The sequence below is a fragment of the Catharus ustulatus genome, chromosome 18 (assembly GCF_009819885.2).
Source record: "Catharus ustulatus isolate bCatUst1 chromosome 18, bCatUst1.pri.v2, whole genome shotgun sequence".
Lineage (NCBI taxonomy): Eukaryota > Metazoa > Chordata > Aves > Passeriformes > Turdidae > Catharus > Catharus ustulatus.
Window position 1 is genome coordinate 12,197,440 of NC_046238.1, and position 27,059 is coordinate 12,224,498.

Below are 27,059 nucleotides of genomic sequence, written 5' to 3' on the forward strand. Positions count from 1 at the left end.
TCCCTTAACCCTGCTCTATGGCAGTGGGAAGCCATTCCCTGCCCATGGAAAAAATCACTCTACTCTTTTTGAGCAAGCCCCCTTCAAGTACTGGAAGGGTCCCCCTTACACGGGAAAATCTTTTTCCCCTGGGAAAAGCCATGTCCATATTTCTGCCTCATTCCCCTGGCTGCTTTCTGCCATTTCCAGGCTCTCAGCCCCTGCCTGCACTGCTTTACTGTGCTCCCAAGGCTCCCAGACCACAGCCAGCCTCCTTTCTGGGCTGGGCTGTGACATTTCCCCCGAGGCCATGGGATAAATGAAGGCAAGGCTGTGACTCAGGCCACCTCGCCAGGCAGTGTCTGTGTCTGGCAGGTGAACAGGCACTGCTGATTGTCACCGCTATTTATGGCACCCTGGCATTACAGGTGGCAGAGCACAGTGAGGCCAAGGCATCAGCAGAGACCTTGAGCAGCCTTTGGTGTTAAAAACCCAGAGAGGAGAGAAGAACTGCCAGGTTTTAGTTCACTTTTTTATTTTGACCGTAATGCAAACAGGCATAAGTATTCCATAAAATCAGAAGATTGGGACTATACAGAGAGAGGTGCATGCTTCAGAACAACGTGGATATCTTGCAAACAGAGCCAGAGTCAATCTGAGAGAGGGGCTGGAGCACGGGGAACGAGTGGCAGAGATTTTAGCAGCATTGAGAGCTCGGAGGTAGGGGAAGAACCACGCTTCTGGCTGCTTAAAGCACTGGCAGGATCACACACAGCTCGGGCTCAGCCCACCCCTGCGTCCCCAGCACAAACCTGCCCTGGGACCACCCAGACAACAGCTACAAAAGCAGCTCCCCCTGCTCCACACACGCCTGTTGGATGGGATGCAAAGTGAGAGTGCCAGGCTCAGGTCTTGGCATCGTTTCCTCGGGCGGATGAAGGCACGGTGACACGAGGGTGTGAGGGGAGCGAGGAGCAGAGAGCAGCCAGGGCTCGGAGCCCACCCAGCCCAGCAGGATTCACCCACAGCTGAAGGTTTCACCATGAAAAAGTCGGGATTCCCTGCCCCAAAGCTGCCGCCTTTCCCAGTCCCCGTCCTCGTCGTGGCACTGCTGCTCTTCGGGAAAAGGCCACCGGAAAATTAAAGACTCCAACCCAACCTTTGAGTCTGAGACTAAAGGTGCCTGGGGGAGCCAAGGGGATAAATCCCTGCTCCTATTACAAAAATTAATTGGCACTGAATATCAAATTCCCTGGGCAGCTGGCAGAAGTGGTGTTTTTAACTCTGTGCAATCTAAAAAGCGCTGAGTCCCGGCTGAAAGTCATCCTGCTCCACTCATCCTGTGCCTGGGGAATTGTGTGTGCACTCTGGAAAAGCTGCAGACTGCTCACAAAGCACACAGAGCCTGGGGTTTTTAAAGGCATTTCGAGGCAGCAGAGCATGGGAATTCAACCTTGGGAATGGTGGGGATTTGCCTATATTGTAGGATTTTAGCAAAGCAGGGATTTTGCACTGAATCTCACTCGCAGGGAGATTCTCCAACCCCATCTCCTGTTCCTGGCCATCCTGTGGGCGACTGGGAAGTGGCTTTTGTTAAGACAGGATTCCACACCATGATCATAAGGAGAGAACAAAAAAGCAGGCTCAGAAGCAAGGAGCATTAATGTCTCAGTTGATTAAGGCTGTTTTGTTGCCCTTGATAAATTTTTAAAATCTCCCCTAGCAGTTATTGTAGGAACAAAAGTTTGATTTAATCCAAATTTGATACACTGGCTGTTTGCTCTCTGTTTGCTTTCCCCACCCCAAAACCAACACATGAAAACAAAGCAACAAAAATAAACCCTGAATTAGTTCCTCTCTTAGATCAACTTTTCCAGTATTTAGCCTTTCAATTTTGCAGGTATTAAGGTTGTCCCTGGAAGGAAAATACTTTGCCTGGTGTTTTTCCCTCACAAATTTCTGCACCAGCCCTGCATCCCAGTGCAGCTCCTCCTTTTCCCCAGCTCCAGAACAGCTCTCAAAGCTTTGGATACAAGAGTCCTGCCCCAATTCCTCACCACAGGAATGAGGAATAGCTGCAAAACTTTAGCCTGATAAACCAGGAATTCTCAGGGCCAGGCTCACAGGTTTGATTTGCTCACTTTGAGGTGCTTCCTCCCTCCTCCCTCCCCAAAATCTGGCCAGGTGGGACGTGGGTGAGTGAGGCAGGAGAGCAGCAGTGAGGTACTGCCACTGCTCAGCTCTGAGCTCACAACCTGCTGGGGTTTTATTCCTGTGACTCCAGGGCTCCAATTTCCATCACAGCCAAACATCTGTAGGCTTGGAGGCCAGGAATTGCCAGTCTGCTTCATTTTCCCAGCAGGAAAAAAAAGGTGGATTTGCACAGCAATGTTTGGACATCCCACGAGTTTCCCTGTGCTGAACCAAGCTGGTTTTGACCTCTCCTAAATTCTGTTTCACCTCTGGAACCAAGTGCTTTAAAGCAGCAACTTTCTCCCTCTCCCCTGACTCCCTGCTGAACACACACAGCCACGTGGAAGAAGCTGGAGCTGGAGTTTTCCTGGGAAAGGGGAGATTTCCCAGGGATTGCTGGAGCCATGCATTGCAGGCACGTGCAAGTGCGGATCAACACACGCAAAAATATTCTGAATTTGCTGCTGCTGCTGTGCAAGCTGCCAACATCCCCAGTGCCACTGAAGCCAGCAGGTGTGGAAGGCATTTTGGAGATCTGGGAGGACTTGGATTCCAGGCTAATTTAATCCAAGTTCAGGACTGCAGGTTTCCAAGAGCGCTGGCCGAATTTTGCAGAAGGAATTGTTATAACAAACACGGAGTTACAGCAAAGTTGAATGGTCCTGAAAATGCGTCTCCATCTGTTCTGTGAAGGGACTGTGCTTCCCTCTGGAGCTATCAACACAACTGCAGAGTTATCAGAGCAATTCTGAAGCTGAGAACTAGTCCCTGGTGAAAGCAGGAACAGAATTTAGTGTTGAGCATAAAATTACCCTTCCAAAAAATGGTGGGAACCCTCAGAGGGCAATGGGATGGCTCCAGTGGTGGGAAGTCAGGGGGCAGCAGCTTTGGCTTGGGCTTGGTGCGAGTCCAGGAGGCTTCAAGCACAAACACAGGCTCTCCCCACACAGTTTAATCAGAACAGGGTGTGGGAGAGTTCACAGCCCCAGTCTGCACCCACTCTGAGAGCTCTCCCACCTTCATCCCCTGGGAGCCCCACCTCAGGGACACTGCTCCAGTGATCCCAGGGACCCTCCCCAGCCGTGGCAGGCAGAGGGCAGGAGCTGTGCTGTGCTCCCTCCCCAGCACAAGGCACCGTGTCCATCCCTGCTCCAGGTGGGCAGCAGGGCTGGGAAGGGAGGGAGCTCCACGGGGAAACAGCCAGGATGGGATGGGATGGGGTGAGAGGAGTCACACACCGACAGGAAAGGAGCAGCCACAGGCTGGACACGGGGGCACTGTCCCATTGGCTGTTCCCAGCTCCTCTCCTGCAGGGCTGCACAGGACACACCTGCAGCACTGCACAGAATACACATGCAAGGCTGCTCAGGACACACCTGCAGGGCTGCACAGGACAGATCTGCAGGGCTGCACAGGACACATCTGCAAGGCTGCACAGGACACACCTGCAGGGCTGCACAGGACAGATCTGCAGGGCTGCACAGGACACATCTGCAAGGCTGCACAGGACACACCTGCAGCGCTGCCCAGGACACACCTGCAGGGCTGCACAGGACACATCTGCAGCGCTGCTGGCCATGCACAGACACCTCAGATCTGGTCGGGGGGGAGCAGAGTCCCTGCTGCCCCTGGGGACACACAGGCACAGAGGGGACAGGAAGCACGGACAGCCTCAAATCACAGCCCATTCTCTGGCCAGTTCGGGTGTGATTGGTTCAGCTCCTCTCCAGACATAGCTCAGGCCATGATGTGGAGGTGACAGCTCTGTGAGACCACTCCTGGTGGTGGATGTCTCATTGTTTTGCCATTGTCTCATTGTTTTGCCATTGTCTCACTGTTTTGCTGTTGTCTCTCATAAACAGAACAACAAACTCCCAGGCAGTCCTTCCCAGGAGATGAAACCTCAGAAATCACCAACACCACAGCACTGGATTCCTGTGCTCTGGATGATTTCTCCCTGCTGGTGGACACAGCAGGTTGGGAAAACACAGAACCTTTCCCCCTGGGTTTTCAAATCCATATAATGACTCACTTTGTAGTGTCTTGAAACTCAGACCTCCTATTCAGAGAAGAGTCTCTGCAACACCTGGAGCGTGAAAAGGAGCAGAGCTGCTCAGAACTGGGGTGGTGGAGATCCTCAGGAGAGCCACTGGGACACTGGCCAGGCTGGGTGTCCATGAGTCCAGCACGGGAGGGGCAGGCAGGCACCAGAGGGGGCAGATTTGTGACCCAAGTGCCCCAGAGGCACGAGCCCTGAGTGTGTGACCCCTGGAGCAGCTCAGGGCACAGGGCTGGGGCAGAGCCCACCTCACTCTGTGTTTGTAGCAGGGATTTTGTGGCTACACTTGCACATCAGAAATGCCACAGCGAGAAGAGCAGAGGCCAGGCTGGCAGAGCTGCATTTCAGGAACAATAAAGCACATCCACAAGTTTCCTTCCCTGTTGCTAGGGGAGAAAATGAAGCTCGAGGGGAGTGCGAAGCCCCTGCAGGTGGAGGGGATGAAGGGGAGCAGTTCAGACGTCTGAGACTGACTCAACAGCAAAGAGTGAATCAAAATTCCCAGCGGTGCAGCTTGTGAGGAGCCAGCAGTCCCAATCAGGCTGCAGGAGCAGAGGCAGCTCCGAGCCCTGGGGGTCTTGAACCTCACGGACCTTCACGGCAGGGAGGGATTTCTGCTCCAGCTCCAGGCAAGGAGCCTTAAGCCAGCATTTCTAAGGGCTCAGCAGGGCTGAGCTTTGCTGGGTTCTGTCTGCCTGCCTGGCCCAGACCCCTCTGCACACCCATGGAAGGAGAGCTCTGCTTCCCTGCTGGCTCCCCTGGGAGGGGAGATGGAGCTGGCGAGCTTTGGGATGCACAAACAGCAAGATATTCCAGCTCAGACATGGGCCCCAGAGGGGAGAGGTGCAGCAGAGCAGGCAGGAGGCAGGACAGGAGGGCAAAGCTTGCCAGCACCACGGTGTGAGCTGGGAAGAGGACAAAGAGATGTTTCTTTGGGCATTACCTCCTCCTCTTCCTCCTCCTCCTCCTCAGGGGTACATTGTCCCTTCTTCTAAAGGAGGACCAGAGCACAAATCCAGAGCCAGAATTCCCGAAGAAGAGGATGAGTCTGATTTTCTTTCTGATTTTAGCTTTGTTTCTGCAGGCACAGGACAGGGATCAAAGCCAAGCTTGCTGGGACCCAGCTCCCCCATCCCACTGCCCTTTCCCCAGCAGGTCGCCAGGTCCCGAGGCAGTGTCACTCAGCTGGCCGTGTGTCCCAGCCCCGCCAGCTCAGCTCTGGCCACACCGTGGCAGCATTTATTCGTTTTATCCCGTGTTGGATGCTCGGCTGGCACCAGCAGACCTGGATCTCAGATCCTCCCGGTGCCTTGAGCCCTTTTGCTCCTGGATTTTGGGCTGGAGATGCTTCAGGGATTTAGGGAGTCGATGCAGAAGGTGTCACAGCCCATGGAGATGTGGCAGGAGAGGGCAGGAGATCCTGGCTGAGGGTGGGGGTAACAGCACAGCCTGGGATAGGGGAGCCAGTGAGGCTTGTTCCATGGGCTGGGAGAGCAGCAAACATCCTGCAGCTCTTTCTGTGCTGCCTTTATCTCAGGGCAGGTGATATTAGCCCTGTGAAAGCTCCTGGACAATCCCTGTGCTGTCACCAGTCCTGGTGCTCAGCTCCATCCAGGATCTGTGCACAGCTGGGCAGAGCAGGGCAGGAGGGGAGGATCAGCAGCTGCCACCTCAAGATGCCAACCCTGCATCCCTGCAGCCATGTCCTGCTGTCCTTGTGATGGCACTGAGGGAGGACAAACCTGGGGCTGGCTCAGCTGGGCAGAGCCTGGTGCTGAAAATGCCAAGGTTCAATCCCTGGGTGGGCCCTTCACTCAAGATCTGGGCTTGATCCTCGTGGGTCCCTTCCAACTCAGAATATTCCAGGATTCTTCAGGGTGCAGCAGGAGGAAGGACACACAAGGTCACGTTTGCTTTCCCTTGCAGACAGCTCTTCTGTGTCAGAGGCTTTCTGTTCTCTCCAACCTCTCTGTGTTTGTGTTAACAAATCGCTTTTGGGGCCAGGTTCTTGCAGCAGGGCTGAGGTGTGAGCGTGTCAGAGCCCAGCACCTTTGCAGCTGATGTCACCTCCCTTGTCCCGTGAGGTGTCCTGGCAGGTGGCACAGAGCAGCCTGCCTCACCCCCAAAGTGCCACACATCTCTCCTGGCAGGCAGGTGGCTCCACAGTGACACTTTCTGCTCCCTAAAACGTGGAGAGGGCTGGGGTCTGCTGTCCCAGAGGTGCTCATGAGATGTGCTAAGAGCTGATGGCTCTGGCATTTCACGATTCCTCTGCTGGCACATCCTTGCCAAAGACCTGGAGCCTCCATCCCCCTCCAAGTGCTGTCTTTGTTCCCAAGAGGTGCCTCTGGCAGCTGGGAGCTGCTTCTGTCCCATCCTCCTTGCTTTCCAGGCTCATCTGGGAGAGGGATCAGAGCATGCAGAGCTCTGGGTTCAGCCAGGTCGCACCAGCATCGTGGCTGCAGGTCAAATATTCCCTGTAAAACCCTCTGGAGAAGTCACTGCCAGGAGCTTTCCTTGGCCTGCACATCAACCTGTGTGTTCAGAGCTTGTGGGAGAACTTCCATGCCAGCAAAAGTTTGGGATTGAGCAAAGGGAGAGGCTCACAGGGAGCAGGAAAAGAGAGCAGGAAAAGGGAGACAAAGCGCGGGGCTCATTAGGAGAAATTGTGACACATAAATCAGATAAAAAAATACACAGCAGTACCCAGGCTGCTTGGGGATGGATAAAACTCATGGGAATTGCACCTCATCTGCCCCTAGCCTCGGGTATATGCCCAGGTTTGTCCAAACCCAAAGGAAAGCCATGAAAATGCAAGGATCCAGCCAAGCCCCAAATCAGGGAAAGAGGGAGCCTGGCAGGAACAACCCCCAGCTCTGGACAAGCAACAAGACCTCGCCATTGCCCAGCCCCTGCCACCTCTGCTCACCCCCAGAAACACCCAAAATGATCACAAAGGTGGTGATTTCATGCAGCTGCAAAATGCCCTCATGGGAAGGAGGGGAAATGTGGAATTCTGAAAAGAGCCACTGCAGGTTATAAAGCCATCGAACTCCAGTGGGGAAATCCAGGGAAGGGGAAGGAGGTGAAAAGAAATGGCCACAAGAGAGGGACAAGAGCAAGAGAAGGAGGAAGAAAGGAAATAAAAGTCATCATCATCATCATCAGGACACAACGACAGGACGAGAGACAGAGCGCTTTCCATGGGCAGATCCCCGTGGGAAAGGAGCCACCGTGTCCGTGAAATACAAAACCCAGTGCCCTCCAGCTGGAGGGGGCAGCAGGTGCTGGGACTGGTTTGGCATCCCCTGGGGGTGAAGGGTCCAGTTAGGAGCAGAAAACCCTGCAAGGGAAAGGGGAGAAAGGGCAGCCTTAGAGGGAGCAGTGAGGAGCAGCAGGAGCTGCTGGGGTGTGGGGATATCCTGCCTGTGTGTGGGCAGGAGTTTGCAGAGCTGTGTGAGGTGGGCAGGAAGGTCACCTTATCCCTATCCACAGGTACTCTGATAGAGTCCAGACCCCAGAGTATGTGATTCTTTGGAGAAAAATTCCTACCAAGCCCGAGGGATGTGGGAAAATCCACTCCAGGCACCACACAGGGAAGGGGTTTCACCCCAAGCTACCAAGGGCCAGCACAAGGAGCAAGATCCATGCAGCTGCCCAGCCTTTATCCTAAATAATCCTTCTTCTCAGCCAGGGAAAATCCCACCACGACCAAGCTGAGCAAATGGCAGGACTTGGTAGAGCAGAAACAAACACAGCAAATGTCAAGATTTTTTTTTTTTTTTTAAACTTCTGGTTGCTTTTGCAACAGCAGGGAGAAAAATCTCTGGATTTTTCCTGAAGGGGCATGGAGAGCTGAACACCTGGAGCCAGCCAGGCTCCCCTGCAGCTGGGGAGAGTCACCCCTTCCTATGGGTTTTTCCAGCCTGGAAGCAGGCAGCAGGCAGGACCTTTTTCCTTTGGATGGGATCGTCAGGTTGCACACCAGTGCAATAAATTGAGAATCTGGGGGGATTTATCCTAGAGAGGTGACAGCTATTGCAGAGGCACTGCCAGAGCAAACATCCAGTGCCTTCCTCAGCCTCTGCTCTAAGGTGTGCACTGAAGTCACAGCTTCCTTCCCCATTCCCCATCCCCCAGCCCACGAGGTGACTGCAGGGGTTAAAACAAAGGTGTCAACTCACTCATCCGTGTCTTTTTTGCTCTCCTCGATGAACGCGATGGACTCGGATCTAAGGCGGTTTGTCACCTCGTACGTGCGCAGGGTGACTCCAAAAATATCCTCGTGGTACCGGCTGTCATCCTGGGAGGGAGGGGGGCAGAGGGAAAACGGGATTTGTAAAGGGTTCTGTCAGCCCCAGCAAAGCCCTGCGTGGTGGGGAGGCACCAAGTGCACAGGAGAGGGTTTGGGGTCTGTCAGGAGTGGGACAGGGGGTGCAGTGACCTTCCCACAGTCACACTTTGGGAACAGGGGAGCTGCTCCACGCACTGGACACCCTCAGCTGCTGGAAATTCCTGGCTGGCAGGGGCACGGCAGCCCCAGTGCCCGTCTGTGGACAGCCAAAGGCTCTGGGCTCCCTTGGGGGCTGGATGAAGGTGGGTTCAGAAGAGGAAATCCCTCAGGAATCACGCTGAGTTATCTCCCTGGGGAGGAGCAGAGCTGTTCCAGCATCCATCCCCGGGGCTGTGTCCCAAACTGAGCTCATTTAAGCTCCAGCTGCATCATCTGCGTTTGGTACAGGGCACACAGACAGGGAGATTTTGGAGATCTGAACTCATTTTTCTGATGGAGGGACTTTGCAGGGCCACCAAGCCCTGCCAGGGGTGCCCAACAGTGCTGGCCCCAGTGCTCAGCATGCTCCTCACAGCAGCCAGGTGACCTCCCTGCACACAGGAACCTTTGGAGTGTCACCCTCTGACTGTCCCTGGGCGCAGTGCAGGCGGGGGCAGGCAGCAGGTGCAGTGCCCGTGGCAGGAGGTGGCCGTGGTGGCACACACAGGTGACAGCGGCAGCACACACACACAGGTGGCAGTGGTGGCACACAGATGACAGTGGCGGCACACACACACGGGTAATGGTGGTGGCACACACAGAGGTGACGGCGATGGCACACACACACACAGGCGACAGTGGTGGCACACACACACACAGGTGACAGTGGTTGCACACAGGTGACAGAAGTGGCACACACAGGTGACAGCAGTGGCACACACAGGTGGCAGTGTCACCGCACACAGGTGACAGTGGTGGCACACAGGTGACAGCGGTGGCACACACAGATGGGTGACAGTGGCAGCACACAGGTGATGGTGGTGGCACACAGGTACAGAGGTGGCACACAGGTGACAGCGGTGGCACACACACAAACACAGGTGACGGCAGTGGCACACACACACAGGTGACAGTGGTGGCACACAGGTAATGGCAGTGGCACACACACACAGATGACAGTGGCAGCACACAGGTGATGGTGGTGGCACACGTGGGTGACAGTGGTGGCACACACAGGTGACAGCGGTGGCACAGCGGTGGCAGTGTCACCGCACACAGGACTCACCCGCAGCTTGCTGAGGAAGGCTCCTGCCTCCTCAGCCGACAGCTGGCCCTGCTGCCGCACGATGCGCTGCACGGCCTTGAGCACGTCCCCGGCCATGGTGACATCCCCGCAGACGTAGATGTGGCCTCCCTGCTCCTTCAGTGCCTTGAACACGGTCTGGGCCAGCTGCTCCTGCAGCACGTCCTGCACGTATTTCTGAGGGACGGGAGGAGGAGCTGGGGTTAACTCTGGTTTCTCAGCCCTGTCCTGCCCCGGGGCAGCACTGAGGTGTGGCCCCTCTTTGGGGACACAGCTGTGCCCTGCAGCACCCCAAAAAGAGAAGGGGACAGCAGCGAAGCATCACTCTGCTCTCACATGGGCACACCTGCAGCACCTCCTTCATTGCCAGGCTGCTCAGGTCCCAGTGGGAATCTGGAGCAGGTATTTGCACTGGCTCTGGGCCACCCCACTGGGTGACTTCCTTGCCTTGCCTTGCCTTTCCTTTCCTTCATTGGGGTGGGGACACACCCTGGGATTTGGTGGCCGCTGGGAAGGGCCAACCCTGCACATTTTGGTGTGCCAGGGATGAGAGACCACTGGCCAAGGAGGCAGCGTGCCCAGCCCTGCTGGCTCCCCGTGGGCTCCCGTGGCTGGCCAGCACCCCCGGGGCCGTGCCCACCTTTGGTTTGTCGGGTTCCCGGGAATAGGCCGTGTAGAGCTCTCTGAAGACACCCTGGCTTTTGGCAAACAGCGTCTCCTCCTTGTAGATGTGGTCGATCCTGGACTGCCGGCAGCCAAACACCAGCACCATGGGACACGGCTTCAGCCCTGGGGACAGCACAGGGACCCCCGTCAGCCCGGGGCCACCATTGGCCACGAGCCACCTCCCCCAGACTGCAGCAGATCTGCGGGGACACCCCTGGCAGGTGGGACCCCATCCCTGCACCCCCAACGGAGGGATCCCAAAACCTGTGTGAGGTGAGGAAGAGGAAGGAGGGCCCCACCCAGAATCTGTGCGAGGTGAGGAGGAGGAAGAGGAGGAGGAAGAGGAGGAGGGGGCCGGCCCCACCTTTGTGCTGGATGTCGAAGAGCCGCTGCTGCCAGAAGCTCCGGAAAGGGGCGATGCCGGTGCCGGGGCCGATGAGGATGCAGGGCACCTGCGGGTCCTGGGGCAGGTGGAACCCGGGGGCGCTGCACACACCAGAGATCGGGTTAAACACAAGCAGGGAGTTCCCTGCTCCCTCCCCCTGCCCACAGCCGGCTCAGACACCTCCTGGACAGGGAGGGGTAGGACATGAGGTAAAATCCCGGGAGGTGACATTTTTGTGCAGAATTTCTCTCCAAGGGGTACCATTTGCTCACAAAGCCAGCTCTGTTTTCTCCCACTGTGATGACAATCGAGGGCAGAGGGCTCATCCTGTGAGGGGTCTCACCCCCTATTCCTCAGCCCTGGCCTTGTGTGGGTCACTCACCCTCGTACAAAGCAGGGCACCACTTCATCCGTCTGGATGCGACTGAGCCACGAGGAGCACACGCCGTGGTGGATCGGTCCCTCTCCATCTGGGAAGGCAGGGAGGGAAGGAGGTCTGTACATGGCACATCACCCTATGACTGTTTCCTTTCCTAAAACCCTTCTGCATCCTGCATGAACACTCCCTGAAACATTTCATACCTCAGCATCCCTTCTCCATGAACTTGGCATAGTTTGGCACTTGGATCCCTCTGCGGAGCTGCCCAGGACCCAGACCTGGCATAGCTGGAGCTCCACAACCCTTATTGAGCACCCAGCTCTCCTTTGGACCCTTTTTGGCTGGAGCAGCATCATGATGCTGCCAGACACAAACCCTCCATGGCAGCTCCAGTGTCCTCCCTGTGTCCTGCAGAGTACCAGGGCTGTGTCCATCCACACCAGGACCACGCCTGGACACATCAATGCTTGCACTGCTACACGAGTTTGGCTACTGGGAATGTGGATTTTGGGGTGGGCAAACAGAATCCTACACAGAGCTTGGATCATGTATTACATACAAAACTATTGTAACTATGTATTATATACATTATATAGATTAGTATAGTTATGTATTGTATTAGTATATATACATATGTTATGTATTGTATTAGTATATAGTTATGTATTACATACATAAACAATAACTGCCCCAGAAGTGCCATCTCTGTGTCACTGCCACTCTCCATGACATGGGACAGCAGTGCCATGGTTTGGGGGAATCTCCTCTTGCAGCAGGAAGTGATGACTTGGCTTTTAGCTTTTATATTTTTCAGAATCTCTGCTGCTTAGTGTATAACTCTGAAACTTTATGTCAGGTGTTAGTAAGGTCTCTTCACAGGATGGTTGGACAAAATTCCTTCCCAGCCAGAGAATCAAGGACAACTGGTATCCAAAAAGCAGAAACAACAGCAAGGGAAAGAGGGCAAGCCAGGGGCTGAGACTTCAAAGCCTGCAGCTGTGGTTGGACAATTGACCCCAATGTGTGGATGAACCAAAACTCATAAAAGTGTAAAACTTGTGACTGGGATCCATCTGGGATTTGATTTGGGTGCAGCCCCAGCCGGGCTCTTGCTCTACTCAAGGTGCATCCTTTCAGTAAATTCCTTTCAGTAAATTCCTATTTTATTCCCTTTGCTCTGCCTATTCTGTTCCAGCTCAACCTTTCCACCAACAGCAGAAAGGCTTTAAAGGGACATCTCCCAGCCAGAGATTTGGTGGGTGGCCCCTGTCCTGCTGCTGTTTGCCCCGATGCCAGGCCTGGAGCAGTACCTCGGGTGCGGTAGGACACCACGGCCACGGTGAGGTGCACCTCTCCTGGGTACATCTCCGGGGACGAGCTGATGGAGTAGTAGCGAGGCTGCAGGAGGGGCAGCTGGGTGAGCAGCAGCGTGGAGGGCATCTGCACCGACGGGAACTCCTCCAGCACCTCCACAATCGTGGGGTTCTTGGACCACTTCCACTCCTCGTACTCCTGCAAGCCCTGGGAAAGGGGAGAGGGAGGAGAGAGCTGCAGGATCCACCTTTTCCAGGTGCCTCAAGGGATATCCCAGGAGGTGCATGGCAAAGCTGGCAGTGAAGGCACTCTGAGCCCTGCTCAGCCTAAGCACAGCATGGCATGGAAATGCTGTGACTGTCCCCAGGTCCTTGCAGAACCTGGGGCTTGGCCTCTTTACCTTGCTAAGGACCTGCAGACGTTTCTTCTCCTTGTCACTGGTGGCCAGCAGAGCGAACTGCTGCAGCAGCAGCGGGGTGGGAGGGGTGGTGATGTCCAGGTAGTACTTGAAGGCCTGGAAGATGGTGCAGGGTGGGACACGGTTCTCGTCTGTCCAGTTACTGATGACACCTGCCAGGAGGCAATTCAGCACAAGCCTGGGATCAGCTGAGCAGCAGGGCCAGGGTGGACAAATCCTGGTTTGCATCTCCCTCTGAGACACTGGATCAGGGTTTTCCATCTCCAGCTACACCGTGCATGGCAGCAGGGAACCAGATTTATCCCTGAAATACGGTGTTGGGATGGCCCCTCAAGAGCCCTTAATTCTTCCTCCCAGACCTAGATGTTGCCCTTTCTAAGGGAATATAAACACCTTTAATTTTTCCATGGAATATGGAAATATCTTCCCCATATCACCCTTCCACCCTTGCTCCACATCCCAAGCGCAGACCAGCAAAGGCTCTGGGCAGAGCAGAGATGAAGGAGCTGCTCCCAATCAAGGTGAGCACAGCAGGGAGATGAAAATTATTTTCCTGGGACCAGCCACTCCCCTGAGGAGCTCCAAGAACTGCAGGAGAGAGGCCACCTGTACTCCCTGGTTACCTAGAGCTGTGTTCCTCTCCTCCAGCAGCTCCACCTTCACCAGCTGGTTGGTCGGAGGGGCATCCTCCAGCCTGTCGATGAGGGCATTGACCAAGTCCTCGTGGTTCCCTGGGAACACCCCCAGGTGGTCCCCGGGCAGGTACTGCAGCCCCTGGTGCCCGTTGGTGTGCAGGCGCAGGAAAATCGTCAGGCGGCTGCAGGAGAAGGAGGAAAAGCAGGGAAAAGTGTTTTGGGGGATCCTTCAGGGCGTGGCTGAGCCCTGGCCTCAGGAGCTGCTGGTGCACTGGGCAGTGCTGGTGGCATGGTGGTGGCCATGTCACCAAGGTCACAGCAGGGAGAAGGGATGCAGCACACCCTGACTTACCCTCAGGGACTTTTATGTGAAAAGGGAAAACCAATTTAACCTCTTGCTCAGCAATCCTATCCCTCCTTTACTGCCACTCCAGCCAGCTCCCCACCCCATGGGCCGAGGGAGGGACCAGCAGGAATTTCACTGTGCATGGAGCTTGGGAACACCCTCCACCGGCTTCCAGCCTTACTCATGGTTTGCACAAAGGGTTCCATGGATACCAGGACTCAAGGGCTGCTTGTGGCACTGTTTTGGGTGCCCCAGGTGTGTGTCCAGCTCCCAGGACAGCAGCATCTCTTACCTGGACTTGGGGCTCTGCAGGTTCTGGCGTGTGAGGAGCCGGGCTGCATAGACGCGTTTTTTGTGGATGCTGTAGAGTCCTGAGGAGGAAAAGAGTCAGGGAAGGGATTCAGCAGAGCACAGCCAAGGACTTGTGGCTTTTGTGGGGTCATTGTGGGCTCAGCCCTTCAGAGCAGAGCCAACCACAGGGGCTTGACCTCCCTCCTGCAAGCCCAAGGGATCGCAAACCCCAGGGTGACCCAAGCACGTGTTTTCAGTGACAGAGGAGGGCTCCAAAAGCACCCCATGAGACTCAGGGCTGTGCCCTCGCACTGCCCACAGGCTCCTGTCACTGCCAGTGCCACCTGGCTGGCAGGAGATTTTGGGAAGGTTTGGGAAGAGCTGAGCCGGTGCGGCAGATCCTGCGCTGCAGGAGCCGTGCTGAGGGGCCAGGTGTCCGTGGGCTGCACCTGCCTTCGCTCCGCAGCGCTCGGCCGAGCGGCACTGGGCAAAATAAGCTTGGAAAGAGCTCAAGTTTCCAGCTCCTCGCTTCAAAAAATGGGGTCAGGAGGAGGGAGAGCAGATCATGTCCAAACATCTCTGTTACAGACACAGACAGGGACTGGCCAGAGGGGCCTGGGACTGTCACAGGCTGCTCCTGGGGCATGGCATGGGGGGAAAGGCAGGGCTGGAATTCTGGGAACTTAACAGAGACAAAAAACAGGGTTTGGCCCCTTTGCCCCTGTGTCTCCTCCATCTGCCCCCCAGCCAGAGCCCTCAGAGGAGCCTGTCTGTACCTTGGGTGAGCTCCGGGGCCTCGGCCACGTAGGTCAGGCGGAATTTGCTCCTCTTCCAGCTGCGGTCGTTGCTGATCAGGGAGTTGTTGGCTTTCTCGATGTTGACGTCGTCCCCCACGCAGAACACGTCGCACGCTGCCTGCAGCACACACCAGGCCCTCAGGCACCTCCCTGCCCCCAGAGACCCCCCCATCCCATCCCAGCCCACATGGAGAAGGAGCCCCAGCAGTGCAGGGGCAACCATGGGCACAGTCGTGGTGCTCTTCTCCCCAGATATCTGGGATGATGCAGGAATTGAACACACTGGTGACCTTTTGGTGGCCAGCTCCACCCTGGTTACTGTGGGCTGGGGTGGTGCTTGGAAGGGGAGGCTGGGCTCAGATCCAGCTCTAACCCCTGTCCTTCCCCCCCTGTTCCTCCCTGCAGCACCAGGGCAGCCCCAGGTTACCTTGAAGACCTTCTTGGCCCAGGTCCTGAAGGATTCCTCCTGGCCACAGAGCTCATCCCCCTCTCCCATGCGGAGGATCCTCTCTCCCCCCAGCTCCTCCAGCAGCGTGTCCACGGCGCGGGCGAAGGCGCAGAAATGGGGATAGGCCCGGGAGCCCAGCCCGAACACGGAGAACCTGGGGGGAGATGGCTCAGCTGGCAGGGACACAGGCACATCCTCTCCTGTCCCACCACCTCCCAAAACAGCCTGCAGGGCTCTGCACATCTCCAAACACCTCGGCTGAGGCAGAGTGCTGGGCTCTGTCAGCTCCTGCTCTGTCCTCCCACCCTGTCCCCTTTACCTGACGTTGGCCAGGGGCCCCGTGCTCTCAAAGTTGTCCCTGGAGTCGGGGCCATCGCTGGAGGATTTCCGTGCGTCGGAGTAGGAGGAGACACTGTTGAACCGGACCTTGTAGCTCCTGCGGACAGTGACAGCACCCAGGGTTACACAGGTCACCTCACCTCAGCTGGCTTTGTGCTCAGAGGGGACCCCATCGTGGGGGACACCAAACCAGAGCTCAGGGCTCGCAATCCCACGAGCAGGCACTGTGGGGAGTGCAGAGGAATGTGCTCCCTCCGGGGTAAAGCCATAGCAACCCCTCTGCATCCCCCAGCTGCAGCAGGAATGCTCCTTGAGGTCCTTGTCACCTCCTTGTCATGTGCTGGCCACCACATTGTCCCCAATGACTCAGAGCTGCCAGGACCTCTGGCTTTACCTGTCCTTCCCTGTCATCACACCATGTTGGGTGTGTCTGAAGAGATATTCTGAGGGCTTTTTCATTCATAGGAAGTGGGGGAAAAAAAATTTAAAAACAGAGTGAGAGAAAAAGGGGATAAGGAGGGGGAAGGGGAGCAGAGGGGGAAAAATGTGACAACAGCAGAAGTATTTCTGAATTGAACCATCTCCCAAAATTGCTTCACATAAGAGTTTCTAAATTTACAGCCAGAGCAGTGAGCAGTGGTGTGTGCATGAGTCACGGCACAGCTCCTGCAGCCGGCACGGCACGGAGAGCACAGCCCCGAGCCGAGTGACAGCCGGGTCACAGAGCCCCAGGGCCACCTCTGCTCCTCGGCCTCCTCCTCCTCTCCCCCCACACCTGCACGCTGTTCTGCTTCTCCACCTGCTGCAGCCACTCTGCTGGCCCTGGCCATGCCCTCACCCTGCCCAGCACAGTGTCCTCCCTCCCTCCCCAGCCTCGGAGATGCTCAAAGCTCATCTTCCAGGGTCGGGGATTTTCTGCAATCCCAGACTCTGCTCAGGGCAGCAAAACCCTCTGGATGAGATGGACACAAAGCCCAAATTCCCCCTTGGGTGCTGGGCCCAAGGTTGGGACAGCAGCTGGAATGGGAAGGTCGTGCTGTGGGATGGCTGCTGAAGGATGGGAAGCATCTGAACAGCAGGCTAGGGACAGGAATGGCTTAGGAATGCTTTAGAAAACCCTTGGAAAACTCTTGCTGTAAGAGATGAGGAGCCAAGTATCAACCCCAGCACAGCCTCAGGGCTGTGGCAGAGAGCTGTGGCCACAGAGCCCTGGCAGGATCCTGTGACACTGGGATGTAGAGAGGCCACCCTGCCCTGGGGGAGCTGGGACTCCATGGGGTGCATGGACAGGAACTGCTCTCTCCAGCTCTCTTTTCCCAGGCTGACACTGTCACTCTCCCCCTGAGTGTCCTCCAGGTCTCCTTTTGCCATTGCTGAAGGTTTTTTATGTGCTTGATGTTAGCAAGGCCCTGGATATTGGTTGGGGCAATCCCAGAATCAGTTGGCCCAGAGAAGCTGTGGCTGCCCCTGGATCCCTGGAAGTGTTCAAGGCCAGGCTGGAGGGGGCTTGGAGCAGCCTGGGATAATGGAAGATGTCCCTGCCTGGCTCTCAGAAACTCCTGAAATTACGCTTGGAGGTGTCTGGGACAGCAAGCTCTGAGCTCAGGGGCTTTTAACCTCCTCAAATCTGCCTGACTGCCATGGGCAGCACCTCTGCAGCCACGAAGATCCTTGGGGTGAGAACCACGTGTGGAACGCCCCTTCTCCATCCCCACTCCTCCAGGGCAGCCTGCACATCCTGCTCTGTCACTGTCCCCATTAATGCACGAGGCCATTAGCAACCTGATGGGTTTTCAGCCGGGCAGCCCTGCAGGGATCCATCAGCTGACGTGGCTGCACAGCAATGAGAGCACCTGGGGCTGCAGCAGGGCCAGCTCTGGACAGCCCCAGGTTGGCCCCTGCCGTGTTTGTCACCACTCCACAGCCCCAGTGACACCGCCCCGAGTCAGGGGGCTGGAGCTGCCCTGGATCCCTGGCCAGGGCTGGTCCATCCTTAATTAAGGAGCAGCTCTGTGCCAGTTGTTAGCTCAGGAGACATTCCAGGGCAGAGCAGTGTCCCAGTTCTGGGAAATGTTTTATTCTTCAGAGCTAAAATAAGAGGAGACCCCAAATGATTATTCTCACTGCCCTCCTTTCCCAGCCCCCGGGATCTGCACAGAGATGCTCAAAGCTCATCTTCCCCTGCAGGGGGATTTTCTACAATCCCAGATTCTGTCTCCAGGGTACCGGTTACAAACATCACAGGATTATCACAGCTCTTATTTTCCCTAGAAATCTTTTCACACCATGCATGGAGCTAAATCTGGTTCTCAAGCCCTCCCCCACCTACATTTGCAAGGCTGGGAACTCCCTTCTACCTCCAACTCTTACTATTTCAGTGTCTCCTGGACAGACCCTGGCTCTCAGAATTGATGATTCTGGGGAAATTACTATTTTTATCTGGCTTTTTTTAATAGATTCCTGCCTCTTCAAAATGAAGAGAGAAGCTTTAAAGTCTCATCCCAGGGAATTGCAAGCTGAGAACCACAGGCACCTCTGACTCTGTGCTTTTGTCCTTGCTGGAACTCCACTCTCTCCATTCCCTGGGTCTCCAGGCAGGTCCCATTTCTGGATATTTGCAATGAGAGACCTGCCTGAGGATTTCCCATTCCCTTGTGAGAGGATGGAGGCAGGGAACCTGTCCTGCATGCTAGAGTTTGGATTGGGAGGGGAAAGGGTTGGAATGCTCTTACTTCCTCTCCTCCAGGTTGGAGTTGGGATTCTTCATCTCCATTAATGCACAGCCAAATTTCTACAGAAAAAGAATGAAAAAGGCCATCAGCTTTGCCAGGTTTTGCAGGAAACCAAGCCCTGAGCACAGCCTGTGCCCCCTGCTCGATGTTCCCAGCTGTCCAGGCCACAGCCCCCACATCAAGGGCACTGTCACCTTCTGGTGACACCAGTGCTGGTCACACAGGGTGAGTGTAACAAAGGATCCATCAGAGCCCTTCTCATGGCAGGACTCAGGAGATATCCCTGCTCCAGAGCAGGCTGGAGGCAGCTACAGCACCTGGAGCTGTTTTGGGGCACTCCAGCTCAGTCTGAGCCCCAAGAGGACATTGGTGGCCCTGTCCCACAGCTGTCCCCTCCCTGCTGCCCTACCTCTCCGTTCTCAGGGGGGTCCCCGTTGCCGAAGGTGCTGGTGACCACCAGGACCATGGTTTCGTGCTCCAGGTGCACGATGTCATACTCGTCCATGGACATCACCTGGGAGCACAGAGAGGTTACAGAGAGCTGGGAGCCTCCTGGGCTGGCTCCAGTGCCCCTGGGGATGGGGACAGCACATCCCTGCTGAGATCCCTGCATGGGCAGGATGGGAACAGGAGCCTGGAGGGACACAGGCAGCCCTGGAGCTGCCACCCCAGGGGTCACAGACAAACTGACACTGGAATGGCTGCAGGAAATCAGCTGGAAAAATCCAGCCCAGACCCACTGGGTCACAGCCTGAAGGCCCTTGGCAGCTGTTTTCCATGTATTTCCTTGGAGCACCCGTGATTTCACACCCATCACGTGTCAGGAGCAGCAGCTGGTTCCATACCTTGGCATCAAAGGCGTGTTTGAAGATCTCACACAGAGTTTTTGCATAGACCTGGGACTTCCCCGTTTCTGTGGCATACAGGATGGTGGCCTTGACCCTCTTGGCCATGGCTTGGCCCATCAGCTTGGCAGAGAACTTCACAGCCCTGCAAAGCAGGAATGAATCCCAGTCAGAGCTTGGTCCTTAGCTGCGCCTCTAGCCCAGAGCTTTTTATTTCTTATGAAATGAACAGCCTTACAAAGCTGTAGCATTGATTTTTTGGTTTTTATATGGCAAAAGGGAAGCCCTGGAAGAGCTTGATTTGTCAGAGAGGAAAAGGAGATGGGGGAGCTTGAATAGAGCTCAAATACCTGAATGGGATAAAAGAGGAAAATGAAAAGCAGGCATGGGGGTGGTGTTTCTGCAGGGCCAGAGAAGAATCAGGAACAGGTAATACCAAAGGAAAAGCTGGAACCAAGCAGAGCTGGAGCTCCAGGAGGAACAGCAGCTCCTCCATCCCTTAAATCCAGGTGGGCAGGAGGAACAGAAGCTCCTCCATCCCTTAAATCCAGGTGGGTTCTGCAGGAGCTGCCCTGCCCTGCACACAGCAGGGCACACCGAGGTCACACTGAGCTGTCCCCATGCCTGTCACCTGTGCTCTGGTGACACCCAGAGCTGCCCTGCAGGAGCAGCCCTCCCTTATCTGAGCCTTGCTGGGCTGTGCCCAGCTGTTTCCCTGCAGCTGTGACTGGGTGATTCTCCTCCAGTTCTCCCCACTGGCTGAGGGCACAGGGGCCCTGGGAGGTCACCAGCCTGTCCCCAGTCCTGGCTGAGCTGCTGCAGCACCAGGAATGCTGATTCCTTGTCTGTGGCATGCTTTGTCATTTTAGGGACATCTATAATCAACACTGTTTTTCCTAACATCTTTTTTTCCTAAGTGGACCACCAAACCTTTAAATGGGGCCAGCAGAAAGGCAGAAATCCACCAGGTCTGGATTTAGGCTGGTGTTGCAGCAAGGAAAGGCAATTTTTGGGAGGCTGAGGGAGCACAAAGCATGTCTGTGGCCTCTGCAGGAGGAAGGGCAGCTTGATTCACTTTGACAGCCTTGCCCCTGGTTTTTGAGGTCAGCAGGATTCCTGCATCCCCTGCAGATGAGCTGGAATGGTCACACTGGACAGGAGGAGTCCAGCTTCCCCCTGCCCCTCCTGCCCAGAAATACTCTGGTTTTGGGGAATCATTTAGGGAGGAAAAAAAGAGGAAAGAAGAGGTAGGAACTCCTCCAGGCTGGTTTATCCTGCCTGTCCCTGGCAGCTTCTCTCCATGGCAGAGTCAGCCTCAGAACATTTCTGTTTGCTGCTGTATCACCACCCCCAGTGAAGTTCTGCCCTCTGTTATCCTGTGGTAGCACTGTCCCCTGTCCCCAGGACCCACACTGGCCCCAGGGCAGGCAGGGCAGGGACTGGAGCTCTGAAGGCTCAGATTTGGACAGATTTTTGAGTCTGAGCAGGCATCAAATCATGCTCAAGGCTCTGGGCTCAGGCTGCCTCTTCTATAGCTGATAAGCCCAGATCCAGACAGGATTAATGGTGAATTACAGAAACAATTCCTTTCTGTACATCAAGAACAATGGAGATTTTGTTTTAAATTACCTGCCATGCTCACATTTTTATAAAACCATCCCTCAATGGGGTAGACACCCATAAAAGCATTTTTCCTCCTGCTCTTCCCCCAGCCCCAGTGTCAGCTGCAGGAGCACATTCCTCAGCTGCTGATCCTGTTTATGGATGCACCAGGGAGAGCAGCTCGCAGGAGGTGACAGCTGAAGAGTGGGAACAAATTGATAGCAGGGATTCAGGGAAACTGAAGCGTGGGGAGATGCTGTGACGAGCCAGGGCCACCTGGCAGCCTGGCCACAGCCACCAGGGCACACCCAGCCCTCTCTGCCTTGGCCCAGGGTTCTGCTGCCACAGAACCAGCAGCTCCTCTCTGCCAATGGCCCACAGGGGAGGAATTTGCACCAGAATCGGCCAAAAGGTCCAAAGTGAGCTTCATTCCTGCATCCCTCTGCTGAGGAGCCTTGGCAGGGAAGAGGGACTGAGGTGGCTCCTTGCCAGGGGTCAACTGACCATGAAGTGCAAATCTCAGCTCAGCCCTGATCCATCTGCTGCCTGCAGGGAGATTCCTCATTCCCATCTCCCCCCTTCCTTCCAAAGCAGGTGTCTGGAGGGTTGGGCACACACTGGGGGCAGCTTCTCCTCACAGAGGGAAAAAGTCCATGGGAAAAGGAGGAGTGTGAACAGGAGTCAGTGCCAACACAGCCCTGGAAAAGGAGGGGGGATCTTCCTGCCCCAAGGAAAGGACAAACAGGCAAAACACCCTCAAAAAGTGGGAAAGCCATCCCTGAGTGTTAAGAGCTCCTAACCAGAGAATGAACAGCTTGGGAGAATAAACAATATCCAAGATCTGGAATTCACCTGTGATAGCCTTTGTGGTGGTCTAAGGGGGTGTTCACAGGACTGTCTGTGTCCCTAAATGTCCCTCGTGGCTCAAAGAGGGCCCAGGCTCAGGCCCATCATCTGTAGGGTGATGCACACACCCACAGGGTGCCTAAATCCAGGACCAGCCCCAAACATCCCAGGCCTTTCCAGTAAGGCTGGTACTTACTTTGCCAGCTTCTTAAAGCCAATGGCCCTCTTCTTGGTGGGTGTCCCATTGACCCCTTTCCAGACATGGGTGTTCCAGGGGTCGGGCTAGGAGAGGGAAAAGCAGGATCAGATGGTGGGGAGTGCTCAGAGCTTGGAGAAATGCAGCATGCACAGCACTGAGAGTTAAATTCTTCCAGTCAGGAAGGGGAGGAATGGCTGCTACTCTACAGCTCTACCTCTCCTCTCTATGTCCCTGATCCTTGGAGCCTCGTGGGGCTTTTTTTTTGGGCAATGGAACATGCCCAGGAAAATTGCAATCTAATAAACGCTCCTGGCTTGTAACAGCATCTGGCCAATTGCTCTGTCACCTCTCGAGAGGAGCGTTAATAGGCCACAGCCAAAAACAAGGCAACGCCAGAAGGGGAGAGGTGATGGAAACAGATCCTTTCCCCTGCTCTGGCCACAGGTTCCTTTTGCCTAAGAGGCCCTTTGGGAAGGGGAGGCAGCTGAAGCCAGGAGCAAGCACACAGAAGCTCATTCCGTGCCCTTGCAGGCTGCAATCCGAGCCAGCAAGCATCGGGGTGCCTGGTGGGCTGGTTACAGGAGTGAACAGACTGCTCCTGCTCCGTGATTATTCCTTAAGGGCTCTTGACTAAAGGTCACATTGTGTGGAAAGCACCGGAGCAGGGATGGCTGGATAACGAGGGAGTGTTTGCTAAGGGCTTTTTCTTCATGGTCTGGAGTGTTAAATACCCCAGCAGCAGCATTTGATCCCCAGCTGGGCCTGCTGGGCCAGAGCCCCTGTCCCACTGCTGGATCCCCAGGACACAGGAGCCTGCACCCTGGAATGGGATACAGGAGCCATCCTCTCCAACCTGCACCCAGCAATGGGATACAGGAGCCATCCTCTCTAACCTGCACCCAGCAATGGGATACAGGAGCCACCCACCCAGATCTGCACCCTGCAATGGGATACAGGAGCCATCCTCTCCAACCTGCACCCAGCAATGGGATACAGGAGCCATCCTCTCCAACCTGCACCCTGCAGTGGGATACAGGAGCCATCCTCTCCAACCTGCACCCTGCAATGGGATACAGGAGCCACCCACTCAGACCTGCACCCTGCAATGGGATACAGGAGCCATCCTCTCCAACCTGCACCCAGCAATGGGATACAGGAGCCATCCTCTCCAACCTGCACCCTGCAATGGGATACAGGAGCCATCCTCTCCAACCTGCACCCTGCAATGGGATACAGGAGCCATCCTCTCCAATCTGCACCCTGCAATGGGATACAGGAGCCATCCACCCAGACCTGCATCCTGGAATGGGATACAGGAGCCATCCACCCAGACCTGCAGGATACAGGAGCCTTCCAGGCCATTTCCTCACCCACCATTTGGCATTTCCAAAGGGGAATAGCTCTGTGTTACTAAAAATTGGGAGCTCAGGTGTTCCATAGCCCCACAGAGGGGCAAAACGCCATTATTGCACTGTGTTAGGGTGAAATATCCATTGGACTTGTCATGGAATTGAGGCACAGCTTGTGACTCATGCCCCATGGCATCCCCCTCCTTCCTGCACCTCCTGAGCTCCCACTCCCACCCTGCCCCTGGCCACATGGAAGGCAGAGGTGGGGACAGCACCTGGTACTCGAAGGAGGGCGTCAGGCGGTAGTTGAGCATCTCCTGGTGGAACACAGGGGTGATGCTGCCCGACATGGGTGGGACAATCCAGACCCAGTCGGCAGGACAGCCCCCCCGGCACCGGTACTCGTTCTCCATGTGCTTGATGAAGGACTCGGTGGCCGAGTGGTGATCCACGATGGTCACCTTGTCACTCTGTCAGGGGACAAGAGCAGAGCCAGCAGCTGTCAGCACATCCCAGAGGGCAAAGGCCAAAATGTTACATTTGGGGATATTTGTCCCAAATATTCCTCACTCCCATGGTCTTTAGGGATGATCCAAGGTGGCTGCTGACCCAAAGAGGCTCTAAAGTTGCCCCAATGCTTTGAGAATAGATGTGATATTGTCCTGGGCCAAGCAAAGATGGGATGGGATGAGATGGGATGGAGGGGAGTGGATGGGAATGGACGGGAATGGATGGATGGATGGATGGATGGATGGATGGATGGATGGATGGATGATGGATGGATGGAGATGGATGGATAGGATAGATGGGGATGGATGGGATGGAGGGGATGGAGGGGATGGATGGGATGGATGGGATGGAAGGGATGGATGGGATGGAGGGGATGGAGGGGATGGATGGGATGGAGCATCCTCTGCTCCTTCCTTGGGAAGCTCTTCCAGCGGGGCAGCTCTGACCCAGCTCTAGGCAGGGCTCTCCCTTTGAAGCTGGGTCACCAAGGACTGGTTTTGTTACTCAACCCTTAAGTGCAGGCTGGGGGAGAAGCTGGGCCAGATCCTTCCTTGGGGATAGGACAGAAGGGCTAGACTTCCCCTGGGGGTGCTGTTTTACAACATCCAAAGTGTGGAGATTATTAAATCTCACTGCAGCAGCCTAAATTCAGGAGGCACAGCCCAATTTCATCCTTAGGTGGATGTCTCCACCCGGTCCCTGTGTCCCTCCAGACAAGCAGGGTCCTGAGTACCTGGAAGCTGTAGAGCACAGCGATGTTGATCTCCACCAGGGCCTGATCCTTCCACAGTGAGGAGGTTTTCCTCATATCCAGGTTCATTTTCTTGGCCACTTGCTGTAACAACACATGGCAGGAGAAGGATTTAGTGGCCAAAAACAAGGACTGGAGATTTCTGCTTGGGGAGAGGAGAGGCACAAGGCACCCACAGGGCAGAGAAGAGCTGATGTTGTGCCTTCCTCTGGGAAGAAATCCTGCCTTTTCCTCTGCATGGCAGGGGCATGGCCTTTCCTCCTCCCTGAGCAGAGGCAGGTGGCCAAATGCTGCTGAGAAGGCCACCAGGAGCAGCTGGACACTCACACTGCTCCCACCCCTCTGGTTTTCAGGAGACTGGGGAGGGATGAAGCCCCTCTAAATAACACAACAACCCTCCTTGGAAGGTTTTAATGGATCCAGATAACCTGCATGGGCACCTTCCCACGGCTTGGCTTTGTCTCTCCCAGTGTGGGCAGTCCCTGAGCTGTGGGACCAGCTGGAGGTCCCACACACATCCCTTGAGGAGCCACCCAGTGTCTCTGCACCCTTCCATGGTTTAGCATTTGGTCTCAACTGAGCACATGACCAGGTGCCTGCTGATCCCAGGATTCTTTGGGAAGCCTGTGGGAAGCTCCCCAGGGATCACGCTGGCTGTGTCACATCCCTGCTGACCCCACAGCACACAGAGACCTCGCCAGCCTCGGCCATGTGGCTCCAGGAGAAGGGATATCCTGAACTCTCCTGCTCCAACAAACACTCCCCCAGTGTCCTGCTGCTTCCCAGTAACCCCACGCCCACCAGGAGCAGCGGGAATCACCTCCAGGATGTTGTAGCGGGAGTTGTCGCAGTAGTCGCGCACGCCGATCTCCGTGCCCATGTACCAGCCACTGAAGGGGCACGCAGAGAACTCCAGGCCCCCAATCTCCAGGAGCATGTTGGAAACAGCTGGTAGCCCGTACCACTTCAGGCCCAGGTCCTTAAACCACTCAAACCTGCCGGGAAAAAAGTCAGGATTAGGCAACCAGCCAGGAATTCCCTGCCCAGTGCAGGAATGGTGGGGGAGGTCACTTTGCCACCAGGGTGAAGGACTTGAGCAGAACACTTCCATTAGTACCTCCCCTTGGGGCTGTTTATGGGGACAAGGTCATTAAGGAGTGGGAGACTTCAAGGAAAAGGGAACTTTCCAATAAAATCAATCTGGATACAAGGGAAAGCCCTGAGACATGGACACAACTTCCTTGCCAGCTCTGGAAAGAAGATCTGGGACAGGGTCTTGGGTGAAGCCCCCAGGCCATGGTGAGGGTGGAGCCAGAGGAGCTGAGTCCTGCTGGCCCCCTTGAGCAGTTTTGGGGTGCCCCTGACTCACTTGGGGTGCCGGATGGGCACTTCCAGCACGAGCTCCGGCGGGATCTCGAAGAGCTCAGGGTCGTTGCCGTTGGCTTGGAGCAGCAGGGGCAGGATATCGAAGCGCCCATACGGAGCCTTCCAGCCTTGCTGGATGCAGATCTGCAGGGACAATAAAGGCAGGGTTGGTGTCCCAGCAGGTCACCTGCTCTTCAGGCACTGTGGGCAGGGAATTGTGTGGTCCTGGCCACAGCTCCTGGCAGGATTTCTGTCCTCGTGGTTGAGCAAAGGGAGCTACAACAGGGGGCCTGTCCCAGGCCATCTACGGCCAAATCATGGGAATTTGGAGTGAAAATGAGCCTGGAATAGATCTCTGGTAGGATCATAGCTTGTGCTGTAATGGTGAAGCAGAAAATGTGTGAAAAAAGAAGAGAAGTGACAAAACCCACCCTTTATTCCTGGGAAAAGCAAATCTGTGGGAGATACAAACCCAACCTCCCCCATGGGGCTGCACTGGACCACCCCAACCTGCCCAGCCAGCCCCTCCTCCCTCTGGGGGTGCTCAGGAGTGTCCTGTGACCCCTTTTTGGCAGGTGTGGCACCTCAGTCAGCTCCACGTTGGCGGGATCCCCCAGGATGGTGCCGTCGGGCTGCTTGTAGCCGGCGTAGCGGATCAGCTGCGCGTTCCAGATGCGGAAGTCGTGCTTGCTGTCCGTGCGCTGCGGGAAGATGGTGATGGCAGATCTGGAAGGGAAAGGCAGAGCTGCACTTCTCCACTGCATTCTGCTAATGTGCTTTCGAAAAGCAGATTGTAAAATCTCAAGAAAAGCTGGGAAAAAATATTGGGAGATAATTCGGGAAAAACTTCGGGAAAAAATTTGGGACAAAAAATGAAAAAGCTTAAAAAAGCCCTTGAGAGACAAACAAAAATTTTTAGAGAATCTTGCAACTGTACAGTTGGACTCTGATAAAAAGGCTTGTTGTTTGGGTAAGCCAGGACACATGAAAAGGGATTGTCCTACAACAGAAATTCAATCTAAACAACTTCCTATT

The 27,059-nt window shown here is 55.4% G+C and overlaps 1 protein-coding gene across 5 annotated transcripts in view; it reads right to left on the minus strand.

The window, feature by feature from the left end:
- Window positions 1–497: 497 nt before the first annotated feature.
- Window positions 498–27,059, minus strand: part of NOS1 (nitric oxide synthase 1) — a 73,363-nt gene continuing 46,801 nt past the window's right edge. For 4 of the 5 annotated variants that reach the window (XM_033075610.1, XM_033075607.2, XM_033075608.2 and 1 more), the window contains exons 8-29: window positions 26,609–26,750; window positions 26,029–26,168; window positions 25,480–25,654; window positions 24,642–24,743; window positions 23,674–23,868; window positions 22,047–22,132; window positions 19,403–19,547; window positions 18,967–19,071; window positions 18,558–18,616; window positions 15,806–15,922; window positions 15,466–15,640; window positions 15,018–15,156; window positions 14,243–14,321; window positions 13,593–13,786; window positions 12,952–13,121; window positions 12,548–12,758; window positions 11,241–11,328; window positions 10,838–10,959; window positions 10,448–10,596; window positions 9,790–9,984; window positions 8,416–8,534; window positions 498–7,574 (exon numbers count right to left, since the gene is read on the minus strand). In XM_033075610.1, the coding sequence (XP_032931501.1) occupies window positions 7,559–7,574; window positions 8,416–8,534; window positions 9,790–9,984; window positions 10,448–10,596; window positions 10,838–10,959; window positions 11,241–11,328; window positions 12,548–12,758; window positions 12,952–13,121; window positions 13,593–13,786; window positions 14,243–14,321; window positions 15,018–15,156; window positions 15,466–15,640; window positions 15,806–15,922; window positions 18,558–18,616; window positions 18,967–19,071; window positions 19,403–19,547; window positions 22,047–22,132; window positions 23,674–23,868; window positions 24,642–24,743; window positions 25,480–25,654; window positions 26,029–26,168; window positions 26,609–26,750 (2,923 nt within the window). In that variant the 3' untranslated portion in view covers window positions 498–7,558. The remainder of the gene's footprint in view (window positions 7,575–8,415; window positions 8,535–9,789; window positions 9,985–10,447; window positions 10,597–10,837; window positions 10,960–11,240; window positions 11,329–12,547; window positions 12,759–12,951; window positions 13,122–13,592; window positions 13,787–14,242; window positions 14,322–15,017; window positions 15,157–15,465; window positions 15,641–15,805; window positions 15,923–18,557; window positions 18,617–18,966; window positions 19,072–19,402; window positions 19,548–22,046; window positions 22,133–23,673; window positions 23,869–24,641; window positions 24,744–25,479; window positions 25,655–26,028; window positions 26,169–26,608; window positions 26,751–27,059) is intronic. The other variant, XR_004419662.2, reaches the window with a different exon arrangement.